General features: G+C 57.2%; 8 protein-coding genes across 8 annotated transcripts; 4 read left to right on the top strand and 4 right to left on the bottom strand.

The window, feature by feature from the left end:
• Window positions 1-255: 255 nt before the first annotated feature.
• B0I36DRAFT_238355 (short chain dehydrogenase) lies at window positions 256-1,258 on the top strand (the record flags this gene model as incomplete). Its single annotated transcript, XM_046149608.1, has 3 exons — window positions 256-293; window positions 413-671; window positions 764-1,258. The coding sequence occupies 3 exons, from the start codon at window positions 256-258 to the stop codon at window positions 1,256-1,258; spliced, it is 792 nt and encodes a 263-aa protein (XP_046014798.1).
• Window positions 1,259-1,373: 115 nt separating this feature from the next.
• Window positions 1,374-2,514, bottom strand: B0I36DRAFT_83320 (uncharacterized protein). The gene has a single exon (XM_046163421.1). The coding sequence runs from the start codon at window positions 2,416-2,418 to the stop codon at window positions 1,510-1,512; it is 909 nt and encodes a 302-aa protein (XP_046014797.1). The 5' UTR covers window positions 2,419-2,514; the 3' UTR covers window positions 1,374-1,509.
• Window positions 2,515-3,505: 991 nt separating this feature from the next.
• B0I36DRAFT_316782 (catalase-like domain-containing protein) lies at window positions 3,506-4,950 on the bottom strand. Its single transcript, XM_046153082.1, has one exon. It carries the CDS (start codon window positions 4,654-4,656, stop codon window positions 3,607-3,609), a length of 1,050 nt encoding a protein of 349 aa, XP_046014796.1. The 5' UTR covers window positions 4,657-4,950; the 3' UTR covers window positions 3,506-3,606.
• A 1,336-nt stretch (window positions 4,951-6,286) lies between these two features.
• Window positions 6,287-7,740, bottom strand: B0I36DRAFT_429000 (D-3-phosphoglycerate dehydrogenase). Its single transcript, XM_046162480.1, has 2 exons — window positions 7,386-7,740; window positions 6,287-7,328 (listed from the first exon to the last, which is right to left on the bottom strand). Exons 1-2 carry the CDS (start codon window positions 7,573-7,575, stop codon window positions 6,442-6,444), a joined length of 1,077 nt encoding a protein of 358 aa, XP_046014795.1. The 5' UTR covers window positions 7,576-7,740; the 3' UTR covers window positions 6,287-6,441.
• Window positions 7,741-8,566: 826 nt separating this feature from the next.
• On the top strand, window positions 8,567-11,309 carry B0I36DRAFT_316778 (adenylosuccinate synthetase). The gene is made up of 12 exons (XM_046153081.1): window positions 8,567-8,799; window positions 8,949-8,961; window positions 9,039-9,080; window positions 9,158-9,397; window positions 9,481-9,671; window positions 9,736-9,852; window positions 9,908-10,067; window positions 10,125-10,173; window positions 10,231-10,267; window positions 10,334-10,402; window positions 10,470-10,662; window positions 10,746-11,309. The coding sequence occupies exons 1-12, from the start codon at window positions 8,701-8,703 to the stop codon at window positions 10,811-10,813; spliced, it is 1,278 nt and encodes a 425-aa protein (XP_046014794.1). The 5' UTR covers window positions 8,567-8,700; the 3' UTR covers window positions 10,814-11,309.
• A 355-nt stretch (window positions 11,310-11,664) lies between these two features.
• On the top strand, window positions 11,665-14,535 carry B0I36DRAFT_316773 (major facilitator superfamily domain-containing protein). The gene is made up of 3 exons (XM_046153080.1): window positions 11,665-12,696; window positions 13,000-13,159; window positions 13,237-14,535. Exons 1-3 carry the CDS (start codon window positions 12,093-12,095, stop codon window positions 14,429-14,431), a joined length of 1,959 nt encoding a protein of 652 aa, XP_046014793.1. The 5' UTR covers window positions 11,665-12,092; the 3' UTR covers window positions 14,432-14,535.
• B0I36DRAFT_316771 (Alpha/Beta hydrolase protein) lies at window positions 14,536-16,180 on the bottom strand. Its single transcript, XM_046153079.1, has one exon. The coding sequence runs from the start codon at window positions 15,878-15,880 to the stop codon at window positions 14,786-14,788; it is 1,095 nt and encodes a 364-aa protein (XP_046014792.1). The 5' UTR covers window positions 15,881-16,180; the 3' UTR covers window positions 14,536-14,785.
• Window positions 16,181-17,807: 1,627 nt separating this feature from the next.
• Window positions 17,808-21,182, top strand: B0I36DRAFT_381576 (uncharacterized protein). Its single transcript, XM_046160872.1, has 2 exons — window positions 17,808-18,009; window positions 18,090-21,182. Exon 2 carries the CDS (start codon window positions 18,105-18,107, stop codon window positions 20,847-20,849), a length of 2,745 nt encoding a protein of 914 aa, XP_046014791.1. The 5' UTR covers window positions 17,808-18,009; window positions 18,090-18,104; the 3' UTR covers window positions 20,850-21,182.
• The last annotated feature ends 238 nt before the right edge of the window (window positions 21,183-21,420 follow it).

Raw genomic sequence — 21,420 nt, 5'->3', positions numbered from 1 at the left:
TGCGCATCCTGCCGAGGTCAAAGTACTCCACCCACTTCCCCAGATTCGTCGGCACCAGCCAACACGCCGCACGCATTGCGCTTACATGTGTGCTGCCGGATTTTGAGTTCTCAAAGCAGCAGCAGAGGCACATGACCTGCACTACCACAGGCCGTCCAGTGGCAACGACACACCCAGCAGCAGCATAGATTTCTCCAACACGGGCGCAACGCCAGCGGACATCATCAGGATCATCACCCACAGACAACTGAAACCATGAAGATTGAAGGCCGGACATTCGTTGTCTCGGGCGGGTACGTGCCTTACCCCCCAGAATCTCCTCCTGAATGACATATTTCCGTGACGCACGGAGGCATACCTTAAGTACATTCATCCTCTGTTTTTCCTCCAGGACTGACCACGAGTTCTGCAGTGCCTCTGGGCTCGGCAAGGCCACAGTAGAGATCATCGCCAAGAACGGCGGCAATGTCGCGATCCTGGACATGAACGACGACGCCGGTGCCGAGCTGGTCGCCGCTCTGCCCGACGGGTCCGCAAAGTTCTTCAACTGCGATGTCCTCGAGACTGACAGCATCGCCTCCGCGGTCAAGGGCTCCGTCGAGTGGGCCGAGAAATCCGGAAAGCCTCTCGGCGGTGTGATCCCCGCAGCCGGCGTGGGCAACCCGGGAACTGTAAGTCTCCGCACCTGCGGTCCGGCATTTTGTGTCGAAACGGTGTGTGTTTTGGATGCGCAGTGCGAGATTGCTGACACTCGGGGAGCCAGATCCTCGACCGTCATGGTGAGGCCGTCTCTATGGACAGTGTTGACTTTGTCATCAATGTCAACCTTCGAGGCACAATTGACCTCGTGCGCCAGTGCCTGGTGCACATTGCTAAGACTGAGCCTCAAGGCGAGGATGGCGAGCGGGGCGTCGTCATCATGGTCGCCTCATCAGCGGCTACCGAGGGACAGAGAGGACAGCTTGCGTACGCCGCCAGCAAGGGCGCCGTTGCTGCCATGACACTCCCCATGGCTCGCGACCTGTCAGTATATGGCATTCGTGTCGTGACAATCGCACCCAGCCTGTTCGACTCTCGCATGACATCCTTCATGTCACCAAAGGTTCGCGCCAGTCTAGAGCGGTCTATGGAGTTCCCAAAGCGCCCCGGCAAGCCCGAGGAGTTTGCCCAATTAGTGCAGCAAAGCATTGAGAACATCATGCTCAACGGCACTGTACTGAAGCTTGACGGAGGCATGCGTATGCCGAGCAAGTTGTAAAAGATTTCCGAGAGTTTGGAGATAGCACGCTCGTCTATGTAATATCATCCTTTTCCAGCTAAGAAGGGCTTGTCCATTGAGTACACATGAGGAAACGACCCCAGCTCACCAGGCTTCAGTATCAACCGAGTCTCTGCCCAAGCATTTGTCCTTGTCAGTGGAGATATAAAAGTGAACTTTCGACGAAGCAAGGGAGGTGACAATTCCCTTGCAAGACCCCTGGTTCACCAAGCTTGGCCCTGGCTACCAGGTCAAGGCTCGCGGTGCTGATTGCGAAGCGGCGAGCGCTCACGAATCCGCCGGCTGCCCTCCGCCATGGGTGACCGCTCCCGCTCGTGATTCCAGCCTCGCCCTGAGGCGGATGCCGGCTCAGCGGCAGGCATGCCCAAGGAAGGTCTTATAAGGATGTTCTCGGCCTTGAGGCGCTGAGCCGATTCATAGAGCCGTGCTCCCAAAGCGAGGCCTTCTAAGAACGCTCGCGAAGCAATCGGGTTGGAAAGGATATCCGGGCTCAGGGCTGAGGCCGGAGCAGGTGTCTGGCAGGTGTTGTGATTGATCGTGCCATCCTGCCCGGCCTGGCTGCTCTGCACGGCGGGGAGCCAGCCTTTCGGGCCATTTTCCATTGTACTTCCGCGGTGGACGGCTGAGGCAGAGTCCTTGGCCCGTTGCTGTCCTTGACTCGAGGATGCGCTTCTGTTGCCAATCTGAGCCGACTCATGGGCGATACGCTCGGCCCGAGCAGCTTTGGCTGCCGCCCTTGCTGCCGGGCTGGGGCATGGCTGTTTCTTTACCTCCGATACTGCGAGCTTCGCGAGTGCTTGCTTTGCGTCGTTAGCAGTTGAATATGCTCGATTGCCGTTAAGAACGACGCCATTCAGATTGATTGAGCAGTAGTACTGCCCATTGGTGGACCACTCCGTGAATTGCGGGTTGAAACGGCGCTTCTGGCACTCCGCGCTCAGAATCGCCGTATGGGTCAAATACTTGTCCCCGCCATCAACGCCACTGCTCCGGCGGCGGCCGTTGTTGCTGGCATTGGTATCCTGCCCAGTGGCATGCCGTGCGGCATGACCCGCGCTTCCACGGTCGTTCTTCCCAGATTGTACCGCCTGACGTTGTCCAGCCATCATTACGTCCGAATACAGAGAAGGCCTTTTCATCGTTGAGTAGTCGGGCGCTGGCAGTGGAGTGTCAGAAAAGGTCTGGTCAATCACGGCGCGATATGCTGTTGCCGACTGAGTGACTGAGGAGTTGTTGGGGGAGTTTCTGCACGATGCGGGTGTTCATGACAGAACCACGGAAGACCTACAGTAGTGGGAGTGTCCTTGTAATGCAACCGGGTGTGGAGTTGAATGACGCGAGAGGAATTCCGTCTTGACACTCTGCTCGTGCTTCCCCTCTGCGTTTGCAGTCGTGCCCCCCGGCATCAGCATCATCTGACGAAATCGGTCCTGCCCAGAGCCCTTCTGAGGGCTGGGGCCGGCGTCGAACTTGGCCGGGACTTTCCCAGCCGCAGGTGCTGTCCATGGGGACGTGATGACAGAGGTAAGATTGGGATGACTGGAGAGAGTCGCGGTGCCAATGGTGCTGCCGAGCGCCGGCCACCGCTGAAAATTCGTCGACGGGGCTGTTTCCGATACTTCTTTTCAGCAATGTCCTCGAGGTGAGGCGGCAGTGAGGACATAGTGAAGGGATCCGATCTTTGTGGAGGATTACCAACATACCTGCGCCTGACTGTGCCTGTGGTGTACAACCCAAACCAGGAACTATGCTCGTGGCAGGATCCATTGACGACGACATCTTCTATACTTGGCCGGAAACAAGGCCGAACTGTGGAGGTTTTGCACTGTCGAGGTTGAAATCTGTCAGGAGACGGTGGCGAGCGAGGACTGTGATGGATAATCGTTGACCTGGGTCGAAAGGCAGAGGTGGCCTGACATATACGCCAGGCAGCTACCGGTTCCAGTGCCACGAGGGGAAGAGCGAGTTCTTTGCTAGCAATGAAAGCTCAATGCCTGGTCGTTGGGGTGTTAAAGTGGCAGGCATGAATGCTGGCTTGGCTTGTGCAGCAGGCACGACGGCGCAAACACTGGATCCCAGGCACCTAAGTCAGGCACCACAACGATTCAGAGGCACCCGCGAATCCGATGAAATGGAGGATGGAATGACCAAAGGGTGCTTTAGTCATAACACCGTCATCACGACTTTGAGGCTGCCATAAATACGTGAAAGTCTTTTATAGGAGCAGTTCACTCATGATAACGCGCCGATTCAGACTGGTGCTCTTCTTCATTAATTGAAACTGTGACTCTATGCACAAGAGTGACCGCTGGGTCATGATCGCACAATTACAGCTTCGAGAGAGCGGGCTGCCTCGACGCTGTCGCAGCAACACCATTGGCCTGCTTATTCTCAACACTTCTCGCCATGCCGTTGTGCGTTCCGTTGAACTGCAGATCTACAATTCCCTGGTACCCCTTGAAGCCCGTAGCTTTCTCCAGCCTTGTCGCAATATCATCAGATACCTCGCGGAAGATGGCTATTTGGCGCTTGATGATCTCTGGGTCGCGAATGGTGCTCATCGAGCCGGCGACAGTCTTGATGAACCGCTCACGCGCAGGCTCGTCCCAGACTCGTTGCCACAGCGCGCGAGGGGCGTTGAAGTCCTCCGGTCTGATTTCCGACAGCGACGTGACGGCCTGTCCGATGAAGCGGCCATGGATCTTGTCCAGGTCGGCGGAGCGCTTACGGAACTGGATTGGGTCAATAGACGACAAGTAGGCGGGACGTCCGCCCTGGTTGTTGATTGCCATGTTGCCATCACGCTGGAAGTTGGCGACCTTGCTGCTGGACGCGTTGACGGGAAGCTGCTGGTAGTTAGGTCCGATACGGTGTCGGTGAGTGTCCGGGTAGGAGAAGAGACGGCCTTGAAGGACCGGGTCGGCAGAAGGCTCGATGCCGGGCACTAGGTGGCTGGGACTGAAGGCAGCCTGCTCAATCTCGGCAAAGTAGTTGGCGGCGTTCTCATTCAGGGTGAAGTAGCCGACCTTCTTGAGCGGGAACTGCTTCTGCGGCCAGACGTGTGTCAGGTCGAGCACGTTGATGCCCTGCTCTCTCCAGACCCTCTCGGCCTCGTCTTCGGTCATGATCTGCACCTCGACCGACCACTTCGGGCACTCCCCTCTCTGGATTGCCTCGTACAGATCCTTCTGGGAATAGTCTGGAGACTTGGTCGCCGCCTCCTCGGAAGTAAAGAACTTGATGCCCTGCTGCGACTTGAAGTGGATCTGAGCATATACCCAACGGCCGTCCTTATTGATAAACTTAAAGGTATGGCCAGCATATCCATGCATATAGCGATACCCGTCCGGGATGCCCCGGTCACCCATAAGGATCATGACCTGATGTACCGCCTCCGGGTTGTGGCACCAGTAGCCCCATGCGTGCGTGGCATCGTCTCCAGGAGTCAAGTGCGTCGCGGGGTCACGCTTCTGGGTATGAATGAAATGCGGGAACTTGGCCGGGTCCCGAAGGAAGAACACGGGAGTGTTGTTTCCCACGATGTCCAGCACGCCCTCGGCAGTCCGGAACTTGACCGTGAAGCCACGCGGGTCGCGGGCGAGATCATGCGAGCCCGACTCGCCGCCCACCGTGGAGAAGCGCACGGTGACGGGACACCGGGCGCCCTTTGTCGCGAAGAGGTCCGCACAACTCAGCTCCGGGATCGGATCGGTGCACTCGAAGAAGCCATGGGCACCGCTGCCCTTGGCGTGGACGACGCGCTCGGGCACGCGCTCCCGGTCAAAGTGCGAAAGCAGGTCGATCAGATGGAAGTCTTGCAGGAGGAGAGGGCCATTGGCACCAGCTTTTTGAGACTCGTATGGATGCGGGACGGGGGCGCCATTGCTAGTCGTGTAAGTCGAGGATGTAGACTTTGTGTTGCGATCCTCCTCGTAGGAACGAAAGTGTTTGGCGACGTGGGCCTTGAATGAGGTATCCTTGGGTGCCATGTTGGTGTGTGACTAGTGGTTGATCCGACGTGGTGGTGCCGAGAAGAAGTCCTCGGAAAGAAAGTCGAACAGCTATGAGACAAGGCGACACAGCGAGCGAGGCCAGTCCTGTGGCTTGAGAGTAAAGGCCGGCGCGGGCGTCAATTGCCGACTTGGAAAGGACTCCTCGCAAGGTCAAAGGCCGGCAGGGTAGGCATTATTATTGTCGGGCAATGAAGCTTGGCGCCCACTCGACTGACTATGCCGACCAATAAGAACGGGGATGATTGGCCCAAAATGGTGTGAGGCAGAAAAGGAAGCTGATGGCGAGGTCTATCGTGGTGGAACACCGGACCCATCACGTTCCTTGGTCAACTTGGCGCGCGTCAAATTGTAGCGGTTGGGGTTCCTGGTAGGGCTGGCCACTATTACGTCAAGTGCTCCACACTGAGGAATCCAGACATGATTGCGAAAGAGAGCTTCTTCATGTTGTGCACTGCGAAGAATTATAGACTGCACGCATATTTGTTTAGTTGATTGGCTGGTCTGGAGAGAGATCACCTCTGTGGCCTTCGAAGTCTGCGTGTCCGGCATCAATGTCCTGCGATTTGCCCACTTTAGCAGGAGAAAGCGATGGACTAGCTAGTGATTGGCTAGGTGGGGACCAGGGTCCACTTGGTGACAAACCCCTGGTCCAGGACTCGGCCTTTTTTTTTTTGATGCTACCTAGTTTGAAGCAACTCAGGAAGAAGTTCAATTGGGTTGACATGGAAGTGATGCAGATCAAGAAAAAGCCGATTGCGTCAATGGAAGTATGCACGATTGTGACTTGACACCCAATTCCGACCTGTCTAACTCGCTGGCACTGGGTTTGAGCTGATGAGGTTCTGGTACCATAATTCAGGGATCCGAGCTGTCAAAACCTTGGAAGCCGGCCGGCTGTCGGAGTTGCTTCCGCCTGGCCACCGCACAAAGTCCCGACCAGCGGTCGTAAGCCTTTTTGCTCGGCTTGGGACGACATTCACTCTCCCAGGCGATGTCGCGGGACTTACTCTGTCGTAGCACAATGCACTTTTCACTAAATGTCACTTGCTGGTTCACAAACTTTTACAACAATCACATCCTAGAGCAGGCCCTAATACGCTAAGCTCCCTCAAAGCAGCCCAGCTGGCAGACCCCGATGTGCACGCCCGCTTAATAGCCACTATCCTTGTACAGCACCGCCAACTCCTCCCCCTTCTCCCATCTTTGGATGTTTTCCACCTGCTGCTTATACCACCCATGCATCGTCGCGTCCTGGACATAGCCCATATGCGGCGTCAGCAGGACTCGGCTCTTGCCGTCAATCCCCCACCTCGTCGTGCGCCACTCGCTGTTGATCGGCAGCGGCTCAGTATCGTACACGTCCAGCGCAATACCGCTGATGAGGCCCTTCTTGGCGGCGTGCAGCAGGTCGTCCTGCACGACGAGGGGCCCGCGTGCCGCATTGACAAACAGCGCCGTCTTCTTCATCTTGCTCAGGTCCGAGGCGTTAATGAGCCCTCTTGACCGGTCCGAGAGGACGAGCTGGATGTTGACCACGTCGGCGGTGCTGAACAGCTCGTCCCGGCTCACCACCTTGAACGTCTTCTCCCCGTTCTCGTCCTCGGTGGGGAGCCCGGCCTTGCGCGCCTTCTCGTCCACTGCCTCCTGCGTGAGATTCGTGCTCCACGCAATAATCTTCATCCCGAATGCGATTTTCATGATCTTGGACACGGCGAAGCCCAGGCGGCCAAACCCGACGGAGCCGAAAGTCCTGCCTGTGAGGTTCGTGGCGACAGTCGTCTGCCACAACCCGGCCTTCATCGCGGCGTTCTCCTGCGCAATGTTCCGCGCGATGCCGAGGATCAGGGCTACGCAGTGCTGCGTCGTGCTGTCCGGGTCTAGGGGCTCGCCGGTCGTGCCCGCCACGGGGATACCGCGCTCGTTCATGGCCGAGACCTCGAGCGAGGCGTTGCGGCCCCCCGTGGTCAGGAGCAGCTTGAGGTTCGGCAGGTTTGTGACGAGGTCTCGTGGGAAGGGGGTCCGTTCCCGCATAGTGCCTGGAGACAGTGATTAGCGGTTGCACTTGGCTGGTGGTCATCGGCAAAGTTGCTTACAAATGACCTGGAAGGGCTCCAGCCTCTTGATCAGGGCGAGTTTGTCATGTTGGGTGGCATCCGGGTGATTGTAAGGCAATAGAGTGTCGGAGAAGACCGTGACCTCGAAATTGGCCGAGTCTAGGGCAGCGAAGTGTTCAGTGGAGATCTCCTGGTAATCGTCCAGAACAGCGACTTGGACAGGAGCCATTGCAATTGATTCCGAGGAGCTGTGGAATGCGGGAAAAGCTACAAGTGCCAACGGCTCGGGGAAAAAGTCAGTGGTAGGTGCGCCTGCGAGGCTCGAGGATTGAAGGAAGGGAATTTGTGGTGATATATGGCGCTCCGTCAGGCAAGGGTCTGAGATTGACGGTTGAGGCAAAGGATGGCATAGCACTGGAGATGGCAGGGCTCGTGTGTGTTCGGGGATATTGGCGGGGGTGCGCCCCGGACTGCCCCGCAGCTGCCGGTTCTTGGACCGGATCGGGGTGACGGCGTCGCGGCCGGAGCTGGCGCCATTGTCAGCATACCCCAACGTCTCTAGGTTGGAGCGGCCGAGTTCACACCTGGATCTAGGCACTGGCAGGAGGATACGTAATCGAGAGCTCGTTTCAGAGGATAATACGACTCTGGATGTTGATCTCGCACTCATTCAAATACTGGGCACTTGTGAATGATGAGGCTTCAGCATCACCATGCCACACTGCAATGTATGCGGCGGAGCAGTCTGGAGGACTTTGGGCGGGTTTCTGGCTCGGGAGAGTGGTTGTGTAAGGCCACGGACTGACTTCTAAACATGATTCACGCCCTTTGAGTGGCCTGAGACCGCCTTCCGATTCTATCAGAAGGCCGAATGTGCTGTATGAGGCATCACACTTTGCTGCACTCCAGCCTTCGCAGCAGCAAATGCACATGTAAAACAAGGATAGTAGCAAGTGAGTCAGAGTAGCCTGGTAGCCATGAAACATATGAAGCATTCCGCCGTAGCACAGCAACGTGACGATAATTCGGCCCAGGCGGCGGCGCCGTTAGCCGGATCCCGATGTCACATCAGGGACCGACCCGCAGCGGGCTGGTGGGCTGGCGAGTGGGCGGCACTGGATTTGACGCAAGCGTCCCGACGTCAGCGAAAACCGGAGGCAGGCCCCACCGAGGGGCAGCACCCACGCGCAAACCCCCACCATTGGCGTGCGAAATATTCTACATCTCGACGCAGGCCGGCGCTGGCCGTGACGCGCGACTTTCTCTCTTTTTCGACGTTGTAACGCACAGTCTACGTCAAACCCCCGAATCCACCACAGTTCAATCTCTGTCGCTGTTCCCAAGGAAGAAGATCATGGCCACGATCGTCCTTGGTACCGCCTTTGGCGACGAAGGCAAGGGCAAGCTTGTCGACATCCTCAGCAACGATGTCAAGCTTTGCGCCAGAGCCCAGGTCAGTACCCCCGTCCACCCGCGCACCCTTCTCCTCTCGCGTCTGGGCACCGGCCTCTCGCGCAAGCATTGGCGCAATCGCTCCAGGTCTGCAAGAATCTGCGAAATGCGGTTTACCAGGTCATCGCGACTAACGCTGTGCAATTCCAGGGCGGCCACAATGGTACAGTCACTTCCAGGAAAACCCATCCGTAGTCGGCTTAGAGATCACGTCACTAACACGAGCCGTCCACCACCCAGCCGGACACACTGTTGTCGCCAATGGTGTCAGCTACGACTTCCGTACGTTCTCTGCCATAATTGCATACCTCGTACAAAATGCGTGGAGGCAGTAGCTAACACCCATTTGCGTCGTCCAGACCTGCTGCCTTCGGGCCTGGTGAACCCATCCTGCACCAACCTTGTCGGCTCCGGTGCCGTCGTTCATGTTCCTACTTTCTTCAAGGAGCTCGACGATCTGGAGAAGAAGGGCCTGCCCAATGTCCGCGGCCGCATCCTGCTTTCCGACCGCTGCCACATCATCACCGACTGCCACATCCGCGTCGACGGCCTCGAGGAGAAGGAGCTCGCTGGTCGCAACATTGGCACCACCAACCGCGGTATGCTTGGCGTCTTCCAGGGGAGGAAGCGATCTGAGACAGGTCGCATGGTTGCAGCCGGGATCTTCTGACATGATCGACAGGCATTGGCCCCACCTACAGCACCATGGCCTCGCGTAACGGCATCACGCTGAGCGAGATGTTCGATGAGGAGGTCTTTGAGCGCAAGATCCGCACGCTGGCGTACGGCTTCAAGAAGCGGTTCGGCGACCTCCTCGAGTACGACGTCGACGAGGAGATCCAGCGCTTCAAGGGCTACAGGACTGAGCTCCAGGTATGCGCCGGTCTATTCGTCGTACCGAAAATGGTGGATTGCAGACTGACAGATCGATTCGCAGCAATACGTTGTCGATGCCGTCCCGCTCATGGCTGATGCGCAAGCCAAGGGCGTCAAGATCCTGATTGAGGGTGCGCAGGCGCTCATGCTCGACATCAACTTTGGCACTTACCCATTTGTATGATCCCGATCACCATTTCGACCCGGTGCAATGACACTAATCCGCGTGCCAGGTGACCTCTTCCAACACTGGTCTCGGCGGCATCTTCACTGGTCTCGCCCTCGACCCTCGCAAGATCGACCACATCATTGGTGTCGTCAAGGCTTACTCCACCAGAGTCGGCTCGGGCCACCTGCCGACAGAACTTTTCGACGCTGACGGCGAGAAACTCCGTACGTGCCAAACCACATCTCTTGACGGGTATCTTCCCATACTGACAAACACTGCAGAGAAAATCGGCCATGAGGTCGGTGTATCGACAGGTCGCCCCCGCCGATGGTATGCCAAGTATCGCCACTTTTGCGCGGGCGTGCAGAATGCTAACATCTCACATAGTGGCTGGCTCGATCTCGTGGTTATCAAGTACTCGCATGTAAGCATATGACCCTCCTCGACACGCACGTCTGCAGTAGCTGAAAGCTGACGATACTTGCCACAGGCTATCAACCACTACACATCTCTGAACCTCACCAAGCTCGACATTCTCGACTCTTTCCCCGTGATCAAGGTCCGTTTCTCCTTTTATCTCCCCCGGAGCCGGTTGGAACAAAAGTGCTCACAAGAGAGAAATGCAGGTTGCCGTTGCCTACAAGGACCCGCGAACGGCCGAAGAGATCCCCTCTTTCCCCGCAGACCAGAAGCTCCTCGAGAGCGTCGAGGTCGTGTACAAGGAGTTCGAAGGCTGGAACTCGTCGACGACCTCGGTCACGAGCTACTACGGCCTCCCGCCTAACGCACGGAAGTACATTGAGTTTATCGAGGAGTTTGGTAAGTCCTTTCTGATCAGCGATTTCTTTTCTCGGTTGACCTGATTGCCGGCTAACGATTTTTTGTTTGTGTGCGTCTGCCAGTTGGCGTCAAGATTGGCTGGATCGGAACCGGCCCTAAGCGCGAGGACATGATTATCCGCAAGGTCTAGGCGTGATATGCATGCGTGCAGCATGATTCACCAGCTCCTTGTTCGCAAACGACGAAGCTGTGACCATGCGGATATGGTGATGTTTGATCTAGGAGGCCATCACTTGAGATGTTTGAGAAAACTGTGTTTACAATAGAGCGGAAAAATTCCCATGGGCCTCGCAATCAGCGGGTGGGAGAAAAAGAATATACAACAAGATATATACGTGTATACGATGACGGCCGCGGCGAGTTGCACCTGGTACCGCGGCGCCAATGGGAACCACCCGGCGGACAAGCTCCGGTGGCTGTAGTGGTCGGGTACTGTCTCCCGATCTGAGCTAGGTGCGCCACAGGCGCTAGGATACGCTCGTATGTCCTACAGGTCATGATTTGCAACAAAGGGCAGGCTAACGGAACAAGCTTCTAGAGGCGAGGTGGGAGCTGTTCTTAACCATGCCCCAGCACGGAGTCAACAGCCGCAAATGCCGACGGGTGCTCACGCGACGCTAACTATTATGCCTTGAGAGCTCGCGTGGGACTTCCAATGGAATCGTTGCAAGCCGCGGGAGAAATGGTGACTCGACTGCGCCCTTGGGCGGATTGGGATTTTAGTCGCTGTCTGGCTGGCAGCCATCCCCACCTGCTTCCATCCTTCATTCGATCCCGGCCTTCCTTTTTCGGCACGCCGCAGGCCATCCACGCTGGCGAATGACACCATGATGGCATTCTTTGTCAATGAAAAAGACGCCGCGTCTGGTGCGGCGCGCTCCGATCCCCGGCCTCCTGAGGCGGTGGGACTTGCAGGGCTCTCCCCTCCCCATGTTAGTAGCGCTAGGCACGGCGGGCGGAGGGAAGAATCGTCTGGGGTGCATGTCGGTCTCGCGAAACCAAAGCCCAAGCTTTTTTCGTGCGATTCTTGCGCCGTTCGAGCTCCATTGTGCGCGATCTGATCCTCGTGTTGGCGTCATCGACCTGCAATATCCATAACTTCCACTTCTCTCCCCTGGCACCTAACCACAACTTTGCTTTTTTCAGTGGTCCAAGATCGATCAGTCATTGATCTAGACCCGTCGCCATCTTCTCTGGTCGGACAAGCATTTAAAAAGTCCGTTCAAACACTTGGTTCTCGGGAATAATTCTTAAGTGCCACTACATCCACATACTGGCCCATTCCAACCAGCGTCTCGTGACTCGAGCTGTGAGAACATAGTCCTGGCCAGCATCCCTTACTCAGTCCCTCGGGCGTGGACGGTGATGAGCTGAACGTTGTCGCCTGGAAAGTCGCTTCGCCACCGGATATGACCAGCACGGGGCCAAGATCTGGCCCTGTCGAGGGCCCCTCTGAACACGAAACAGACAGTCGTACGTCCACAGACACGACAGCAGCGACTGGCCATGCTGGAGAGGTCAAGCACGGGATCGATGGGCCGTCTTCTCCGAGCCACGATGCAGAGAAGTCGTTGGTGACGGGTGATGGGCCTAACACGACTCCAACACGAGCGAATTTGGGGACCGCCGGTGACACGACAGGGAGCGAGTCAGAAGTGCCTTCGGCCGCCAAGGAACCCGAGGCTCAGCGCACGAGGCTGGAGACAGCCGTGATTGTCCTGGCGCTGGCATCGGGCCTGTTCCTCGCGGCGCTCGACATGACCATCATCACGACGGCCATTCCGACCATCTCGGCACAGTTTGAGTCGCCGCTTGGATACACGTGGATCGGCAGTGCGTACTTGCTCGCCAACGCAGCAGTTGTACCCTTCTGGGGCAAGATTTCGGATATCTGGGGCCGGAAGCCCATCATCCTGGTCGCCGTTGCCATTTTCTGGATTGGGTCGCTGTTATGTGGCCTTAGTGTCAACATGGGCATGCTCATTGGGGCGAGGGCGGTGCAGGGTGCGGGAGGTAAGTGTCGAGACCTTTTCTTGAGTTGGCTGCGGCGGGATTCACGACTTTACGAAATGGAACGAGAATAAGCCTGCGAGTCTGCTCGTCCCGAGCAGAGGCTGCAGCTCGACACTTTGGATAAAAAGGGCCCAGGTGGTCTATGTGGCGTCCGCAGCCAGACAGTTGCATTCGGCTGCTCGCGTCGGGCCTGCTACCCCTTGACTGTGCGACAGTATACTACGGACAACTCCGATCTACCCCTTTAGCTTCGCCATTGGTATGCTGTTCTTTTGCACGGACTGACAGGTCTATTGACTCCAGGTGGGGGCATCATTGTCCTCGTCAACATCTCGATCAGTGATCTCTTCTCTCTCCGGACTCGCGGTGTCTACTATGGCATGATGGGTCTTGTCTGGGCCATCGCCTCGGCCGTCGGGCCCGTCCTGGGAGGTGTATTTACTTCCCAAGTATCTTGGAGATGGTAAGCCCAAGTTTTCATTGCGACGCGGCAGCATCTAACTCTACTGGATTCACCACTCACGCTCACTGCTGTCACAGGTGCTTCTGGGTCAACCTCCCCATCTCCGGTGTCGGCTTTATCGTCCTCTTCTTTGTGCTCAGCCTGCACAACCCGCGGACGTCTCTGAAAGACGGCCTGGCAGCACTCGACTGGTTCGGCAGTCTGTTCATCATTGGTGGCACCCTGATGTTCCTATTCGGCCTGGAGTTCGGCGGCATCACATACCCTTGGAACTCGGCACCAACCATCTGCCTCCTCGTCTTCGGCATTGCCACCATCGGCCTCTTCGTCGCAGTAGAGAAGTGGTATGCAAAATACCCCATCATCCCCTTGCGGCTGTTCACCGACCGCTCGAACATTGTCATCTTCCTCGTCAGCTTCTGCCACGCCGCCGTCTTCATGTCTGGAAGCTACTGGCTTCCGCTGTACTTCCAGGCGGTCCTGCGAGCCACGTCGTTGCAATCGGGTCTGTACATCCTACCGTACATGGTCGTCTTGTCCATCTCCTCAATCTGCTCGGGGGTGTACATCCGCAAGAGCGGCAAGTACAGCCCCGCCATCATCTCCGGCATGGCCCTCACGACACTCGGCTTTGGGCTGTACATCGACCTCGACGCCCACTCGTCGTGGGCCAAGATCGTGCTGTACCAGATTGTCGCGGGTGTCGGGATCGGGCCGAACTTCCAGGCTCCCCTGATCGGGCTACAGTCAACCGTCGAGCCCCGCGACGTCGCCTCGGCCACAAGCACCTTTGCCTTCATCCGGCAGCTCGCGACCTCGACCTCGGTGGTGATTGGCGGCGTCCTGTTCCAAAACTCCATGCAGAACCAGTACCCCAGGCTGCTCGCCGAGCTCGGTCCCGACCTGGCCCATTCCCTCTCTGGCGGCAACGCCGCCGGCAGCGTCAACCTCGTCGCCTCCCTCGACGGCACGGACGGGGAGATCGCCCGCGGCGCGTTCGCCCAGAGCCTGCGCAACATGTACATCTTCTACACCTGCCTCGCGGCGCTGGGCATGGCCCTGACGCCGCTCATCAAGGCCAGGGTCCTGACAAAGGAGCACACGGAGCACAAGACGGGCTTGCAGACGCTGAGGAAGCGTGGCGATCCCGAGAGCAGCCCTTCTGTGCCGACTCGTGGCGGGGCTGGCGAGGCACCGGATCCAGAAAAGGCCGAGGGTGGGCTGGCTGCGGATCCCGTCACCAGGAGCGCAACGGACAAGGAGATGTCGTGAGAGGAACAACCAAACAAGGCTTGGATATCGCGTGCATGGTGGATTAAATCCTAGCATCCTAACGACCACATGTTTCTTGCATAGTATAGCATGATTCATATATTCATATATATACATATTTGCAAAATCTCGTCAATGCCTCAAATTGGGCGGCCGAGTATTTGATGGGTGCATATTCAATATCGGAACGCTGTGCTAGATGATGCCCTTAAAAGCATTGCCTTAAGCCGCACAGTTTATGCCTGCTGCAAACGCACCACGTCCAGCACGTTGTTCGTTCTCACACACATCTTTTCCATCTGAGGCGGGTGACTTCTCGCTGCAGTTTCCCTCGCCAACTGACACCATCTCGTCCTACGAGTTGCTCTCGTCAAACACGTCCTTGAGCCTCGTCGCGCACATCTTGTACAACTTCTTCGACTGGTCCGGCGGCTTGAGCGGGTTCGGCCCTTTATCCCAGCCATGAGTCACCCCCGGAATCATGGTGTAGAATACGTCCTTGCTGATGGGCTTCTTCTGGAGCCGCGTTGCGAAATCCGCGCCTTCTTTGAGCAGCATGTCGTACTCGCACGTGTAGATCTGGACGTGTGGCGGGATGCCGCGCGCCAGCTGCTCGTCTGTCGCGCCCGAGGGTGATACGTACGGGTGGGACAAGTCGAGGTCTGGCGGGAACAGGTACGATGCGTCAAATAAGCTGGTCAGCGTGGGCGAGAGGGTAAGCTCAGGCTTTGCGCTGGTCGCACGCCGCTCGTCGCGGGACAAGGTGTAGTCGATGATGGGGTACCACGCTGCCACTGCGCGGATGGAGTATGGCGGGACCGTGGGGCGAGGGTGTTGGAAGACGTAATCTGCAAGCCGCAGTGTCGCAGTGATGGCGATGTTGCCGCCTGCTGAGAAGCCCGAGGTTGCGAGCTTGAGGGGGTCGATGCGCAGGTCTGCGGCGTTGTTGATGACGTAAAGCAGGGCATCGGCGCCGTCCTCAACGGCCGTGGGAAATGGATACTCGGGAGCCAGGCGGTAGTCGACGGAGACGAAGACGGCCTTGCACGTGTCGACAATGTAGGCGGCAAAGCGCGCGTCGTCGGTTGCGTTGCCGATCGTGAAGCCACCGCCGTGGAAGTTGACCACGGCTGGATATGCAATCTTGAGGGATTTGGATGACTTGTAGTCGTCGGGTACGTAGAATTGCAAGGTAAAGGTGCCCTTGTGGCCGGCCAACGTTGACTCAATCGTCCGTGTGAAGGATGGGCTCGGTGGGCGCGGCGGCGCGAGGAAGTGCAGATTCATGCCGATGCATTGCAGACCACGCCACCATTTTGCCGACTTGCGCAGCGAGGCTCTCGATGGCGGAGGGCCGACTTTGTCGGCCGCGACCTCAGGCTTCTCATGGCTGGCTAGCCTCGCGTCGTCTGCCGCTGTAGGCTCTGGCGCTCCGACCATCGCCGCCATCGTGGATATCGGCTCAAGGCTGTGGATGGAACAATGCGGCTGGGTATTGTTGTCGTGTAAGACTGACCGTGTGCAGGAGGATGGCTGGTGATTTCTTGGGACGCACTGGGACAAGGTGGTGCGATGGAGGATGCGATGGCTTTGACGATGGTCCAAGATGTTTGAAGCAAGGAAGCAATGGAGGTGTATCAGTCACCCAAGCGAGCCAAGGCCATCTCCAGAGGAGACGTCCATCTATGCAGGGGTCGTCACTGAGGCCGACTATGTCAGCGGCTGCAAGTGTTGAGCTCCAGAATAAGGGATCGCGTCTTGAGAGCACACAGTAAACTAGAGCGCGACGAGATGGGCGGGCGGGATGACGTAGTGTCCCAGAAAGTGGGGAGAGTGGGGGCCTCGTGAGGCAAGGTACCCCGGCAGGGCAGGCACAAGCGGTGCATCTCGAAAGCACCTTCAAAGCCCACCGCCACAGCTGGCGAGGCTGGTTGCTGAAGGACAACAAGCAGGAAACACGAGCCGTCCTCCACATCCAATGATGGGCACTCAATCAGACGCTGCTTAGCCGAGCCAAAGCCACTGAGGAAACATGGCTCACGACGCGCGAGGAGGACCGGTCGATCTACCTTCGGTCATCTTGCAGTGGGCCAGATCCAACTTTGAAGCGCACGGTCCCGCGGGTGCGCTAAGAGGAGAGACTGAAGATTCAGCATTGGTCCCTCTCATCAGATCACGAGTTGATGATTGGCGATGGCTACCTCTTTGTACATGGTCGTGGCAGAACATCTGTCGCCACCCCTTCCCTGACAAGTGCTATTTTCAGTACAGACTTGTCACGGAATAATGACGGCATCCTGCTCTCACTGCTCAGGAGGGGGCCTACGAAACCACGTGGTTGGGATAACCTTCTGAGGGCACACACTCGTCCCCTGTTGGCGAGCCGATTGGCCCTTGTTGCGGGGGCTCTTTCACACCCCTACGGTTTTGCCTCAGTTTTTAAAGTGGCTGGATGAGATTTTTACGTTAGCGTCTCGGTAAGTTGATGCAAGAATGACAGAACGGCCCTCGGAAAGCTTAACCCTGTGAGCATCAAATCCAATCAGCACGGCTTTCCCAGCACCCTGCTGCGTGATGCTGAACTGGATTCGCATAACCATAAACAGAACACAGATCCTCGGGAGGCAGATCTCGAGCGCCTCCTGTAGATTCTCGCCAGACTCCAGCCACGTCCCTGGCTCTCCCCCCATCTGGCGGAGCGGAACCTGCTCGAGATTGCCCATCTCGATCGAGCAACATGGACTGCCCGCGAGCCTGGCCTATGACGCTGTGGGGCACCACCGGGTGCGCCGGCTGTGGGGGACCTGACTAGGACGTGCAGGGCAGCACCCCTCTGCCGGTGCCCATCCTCGTGTCTCATTTGCTGCAGCGCTGGGGGGCTGCCATTGTTCCTGCCTTGGTTCTCTGGCTGCTGGTGTGCTAGCCTGGTGCAACTGCTCATCAACTTGAGACAGGACACGACAGGCGGCCCCAGCGCCGGTTCTCAAAGTGACAGACAGTGCCTGGGACGGAGGAGAAGGTCCGTCAGACCCCGGCCTGCCTCTCGCGCGGCGGGTTCCTGGGCCCACAAGCCTGGATGGGCCAGCCGAGCCATCCCTGTATGCCCCCGTCACCTGCCGGTGACGTCAACTGTGACTCCGTGCCCTCGCATACACACACACACACACGCACACACACACCCGCGTCCGTCCCTCGCGCTGGCATGGCTCGGCTCATGCGGATGCACTCGCAGCAAGCCTGGCAGCCCTGCCGAGCGTGCCAGCGCCGGGCAATTCCGCTCGCTGCCAGTCCACCGCCCTGTCAGGCACAGTTTCCTGCCAGGCAACTGCCCAGAGATATATATTCCTTGGCTGCGCTGGGCGTAAGCACCGCGGCTGCTCTTTCCACCTAGCCAGTACTCCCCTTCTTTTGTGCAGCGACACACTACGCGATCGTCGTCGAGATACACCCAAGCCCCTTCTTTGTTTACTCCTGCCGCCTCACCTGCCCTGCAAAGATTTGCCTCAGACTGCAGGAGGCATTCCATCGTCCCGACTGGCTGGTTTACACGCCGACACTTTCTCCAAGTGCAACGCCTAGTAAGTGGCCGCCACATTCCCCGGTGCTACGCCGCCAACCCAGTTGCGCGCGATGCGAATAAGTGCTTACGCCCTAGCAGCGCCACGCTTCCACAATGACCACCTTCAAGAAGCCTCTGCTGGCTCTAAATCGCCTAGTGGGCCACTCGAGCGCCAAAAACCACATGTCAAAACTCAAGCTCGGCAAGACAGAAAATCTCCAGGACGAGCGCCGCGACAGCCACCTCAAGCAAGTCTACGAGAAGACCGCCAAGAAGTCCAGCGAAGCCGTAGAACGCAAGTCGCTGCAGGCCAAACGCAAACAGGAGGAAGCTGAGCGTCATGCCGCGGAGAAGCCAGAGATTCAGTCTCGCTACGGCAGCAAGAACCCACACACTCTACCTGTATCTGCCAAACTCGAGGAGCTCGACTCCTGGGCGGAGGGCCAGACCTTGCGCTTCATTGCCCGCATTCACCATGTGCGCAATGTCAGCGCTAAACTTGCGTTCATCCTGCTGAGACAGAGGACCGTCACTGTGCAGTCTGTGCTCACAGTCCGCGAAAATGCAGTCACAGAGTCCTTTGTGCGTTGGGCTGAGCACCTCAAGCCCGAGTCGCTGGTCTTTGTCGAGGCTGTCGTCAGGAAGGCGCCCGAACCTGTCAAAACATGCAATGTTCACGACTACGAGCTCCACATTGAAAGCATGCACAGCATTGTCGAGGTCGATGAGGCCCTGCCCATAGACGTGTACAACATCGACCAGGTCGAAGAAAATCCCGAAACAAAGCAGGTCGAGCTGCGCGCATCAAACAGGATGCGTACGACCAACCGCATCGCATATTTGCGCACACCAACAATGCAGAGCGTATTCCGCATCCAGTCCACCGTCACAAACATTTTCCGCTCCGTACTCAATGAGCGAGGTTTCACGGAAATCCACACCCCCAAGCTACAGCCTGCTGCCACGGAATCAGGGGCCTCAGTTTTCCCAGTGAAGTACTTTGGGAGAACAGCATACTTGGCACAGAGTCCTCAACTAGCAAAGCAGATGTGTATCTCTGCTGATTTCGACCGCGTCTTTGAGATTGGCCCAGTGTTCCGTGCCGAGGACAGCAACACGCATCGCCACCTGACAGAGTACACCGGCCTCGACCTGGAAATGGCAATTGACAGGCACTACCACGAGGCTCTCGACATGATCGACGCTGTATTCAAGGCAATCTTCACCGCCATATACCGCAAGCACTCCAAGGAGTTGGACCTGATCAAAACCCGCTTTCCGCATGAGGATCTCGTGTGGCTGGACCACACGCCACGCCTCAGTTTCAAGGAAGCCATTGCGCTGCTCAACGAGTCTGGTTGGACGGATGATGATGGTAAGCCTGCACTTGACACGGAGGACCTCAGCACCCGCGCCGAGATACGCGTCGGGCAGCTCGTCAAGGAAAAGTACGGTACGGACTACTATATCATCGACAAGTTCCCAGCCTCGGCTCGTCCTTTCTATACCCACCTCGACGAAGAAGACCCGGCGTACACAAATTCCTTTGATATCTTCCTCCGTGGTCAAGAGATTGTCAGCGGTGGCCAAAGAATCCACGACGCGGCCACACTAGCCGACAGAATGCGCAAGGTCGGAGTCGATCCCGCCGCCATGGAAGAATACTTCCAGGGTTTCCAGTGGGGAGCGCCCCCCCACGCTGGATGTGGTGTTGGTCTCGAGAGATTCCTTTTCCTCATGCTCAACTTGGGTGATATTCGCAACGCATCCCTATTCCCCCGCGACCCCAAGTCTCTCCAGAGCAAGCCCAAGCATCTGCAGGAGGAGTTGCCACATCCTGATGCCGATACAATCAAATATGCCTATGAGGGCTTTGCGAATCGCTCGCCCTTGCCCTCACTGGAAGACTTGATTGCCAACTATGGTGATGCTACCAACACTTCGTGGCTGGACGATCGCTACACTGTATGGAGACACGAGATCACCGGCGCGGCTATTGGCTACGCCAAGGAAAATGGCTACGCTCTGATCATGGGAAACCCTCTTTGCGATCCTCGGCAATACCCCACCGTCATGCATGATTTCCTCCACGATCTGACTGTCAAAGAAGATCTTCGACCCCTCTGGCTCCTGGTTTCTGCCGAGGTTGAAGAGATCCTAAGCAGCAAGCTGGGCTGGCGGAGTCTGGCATGCGTCGGGGAGGAGCGTGTGTCTGTGGAAGACGCTATCAGCGAGAGCGTAGCCAAGAAAGAGAAGCAGGCCAAGAAGGCTGACGTCAAGATTCACGAGCTGGGACTTGGCCAAGATGTTCCGGCAGATGTGCGTGCTCGTATCGACGAGCGCATCAAGGAGTGGGAAGAAGGTCGCAAGAACAGCGGTCGTGTACAAGTCCACATCACTGACGTCCGCCCTTGGGTTGATATGGCTCACCGGCGGTACCTGTGGGCAGAAGACAAGGAAGGCAAGGTCGTTGCGCTCTGCGTGCTTCACCAGCTGGCGCCGGCGCACGGCTACCAGATCAAGTTTGCGCTCGACTTCCCCGGCTCGCCTAATGGATCCATCGAAGCACTGATTGCCAAGGCCATCCAGAGCCTGTCCTCGGCCGGTGTCAAGAATGTCACTTTTGGCGCAGGCGCTATGACCGACATTGTCGTCGGATCCAATATGGGTGGCATCAAGGCCAAGCTCTTGTCCAAGACGTACAAGACGGTCATCAAGCAGCTCAAGCTCGTTCAGAAGAGCGAGTTTAGAGAAAAGTTTGGCGCCCACCAGGAGCCAGTCTTTATCTGCTACCCATTCCTGGGACTTGGCGTGTCTGGTACACGAACCTTGATCAAGTTCTTTGAGGACGAGATGTAAGTGCGGCTTTCGGCACCGATGGTGCGCCTGTGGGTTCTGGAGGCGGCAGCATTTCCCCAATACCCTCCACATCAGTCGATGCTTTCCTAGCGAATCAGCATACAGTTGATTATAGCGTCCTCGCCTTGCTAGACTATTGCAGATGATTTCCCCCGGTGTGTGTAGGATGGGCGTGCGGTAGATGGTGGTAGGAGAGACCAAACAGGTGGCGTGTGCATGGGCCCGTCTGGCAAAAAGAGATAGAGAGAGAGCAAGAGCTCGTGAAGCGTGATATCCATTCTTGCATTGATACCAGATAGCGATTAGTTAATGAATATTTATTTTGTCTCTCAAAACACGAAATTACATCATGATGCACTCAATGTCATGACGATGCGCCGCCGGCGGATGATGGCGAGACAGGCAATGCCCTTTGCGATGCAGTTGAGGCGGTTTGCGTCAGAGCGTTCATTACCCAGTCGTGAAAGCGTTATGATGTGATGTGAGAGGCTCGCTGGACCCACTCTGCGATGTTGATTTCCAGGCAGCCAGACGCGCCAACCACCATTGTTGATGGCTGTTCACAGCCGAG

The sequence above is a fragment of the Microdochium trichocladiopsis genome (assembly GCF_020744255.1).
Source record: "Microdochium trichocladiopsis strain MPI-CAGE-CH-0230 chromosome Unknown B0I36scaffold_3, whole genome shotgun sequence".
Lineage (NCBI taxonomy): Eukaryota > Fungi > Ascomycota > Sordariomycetes > Xylariales > Microdochiaceae > Microdochium > Microdochium trichocladiopsis.
The sequence above is the reverse complement of the archived record's forward strand: the minus strand, read 5'-3'. Positions and strand labels throughout refer to the sequence as shown.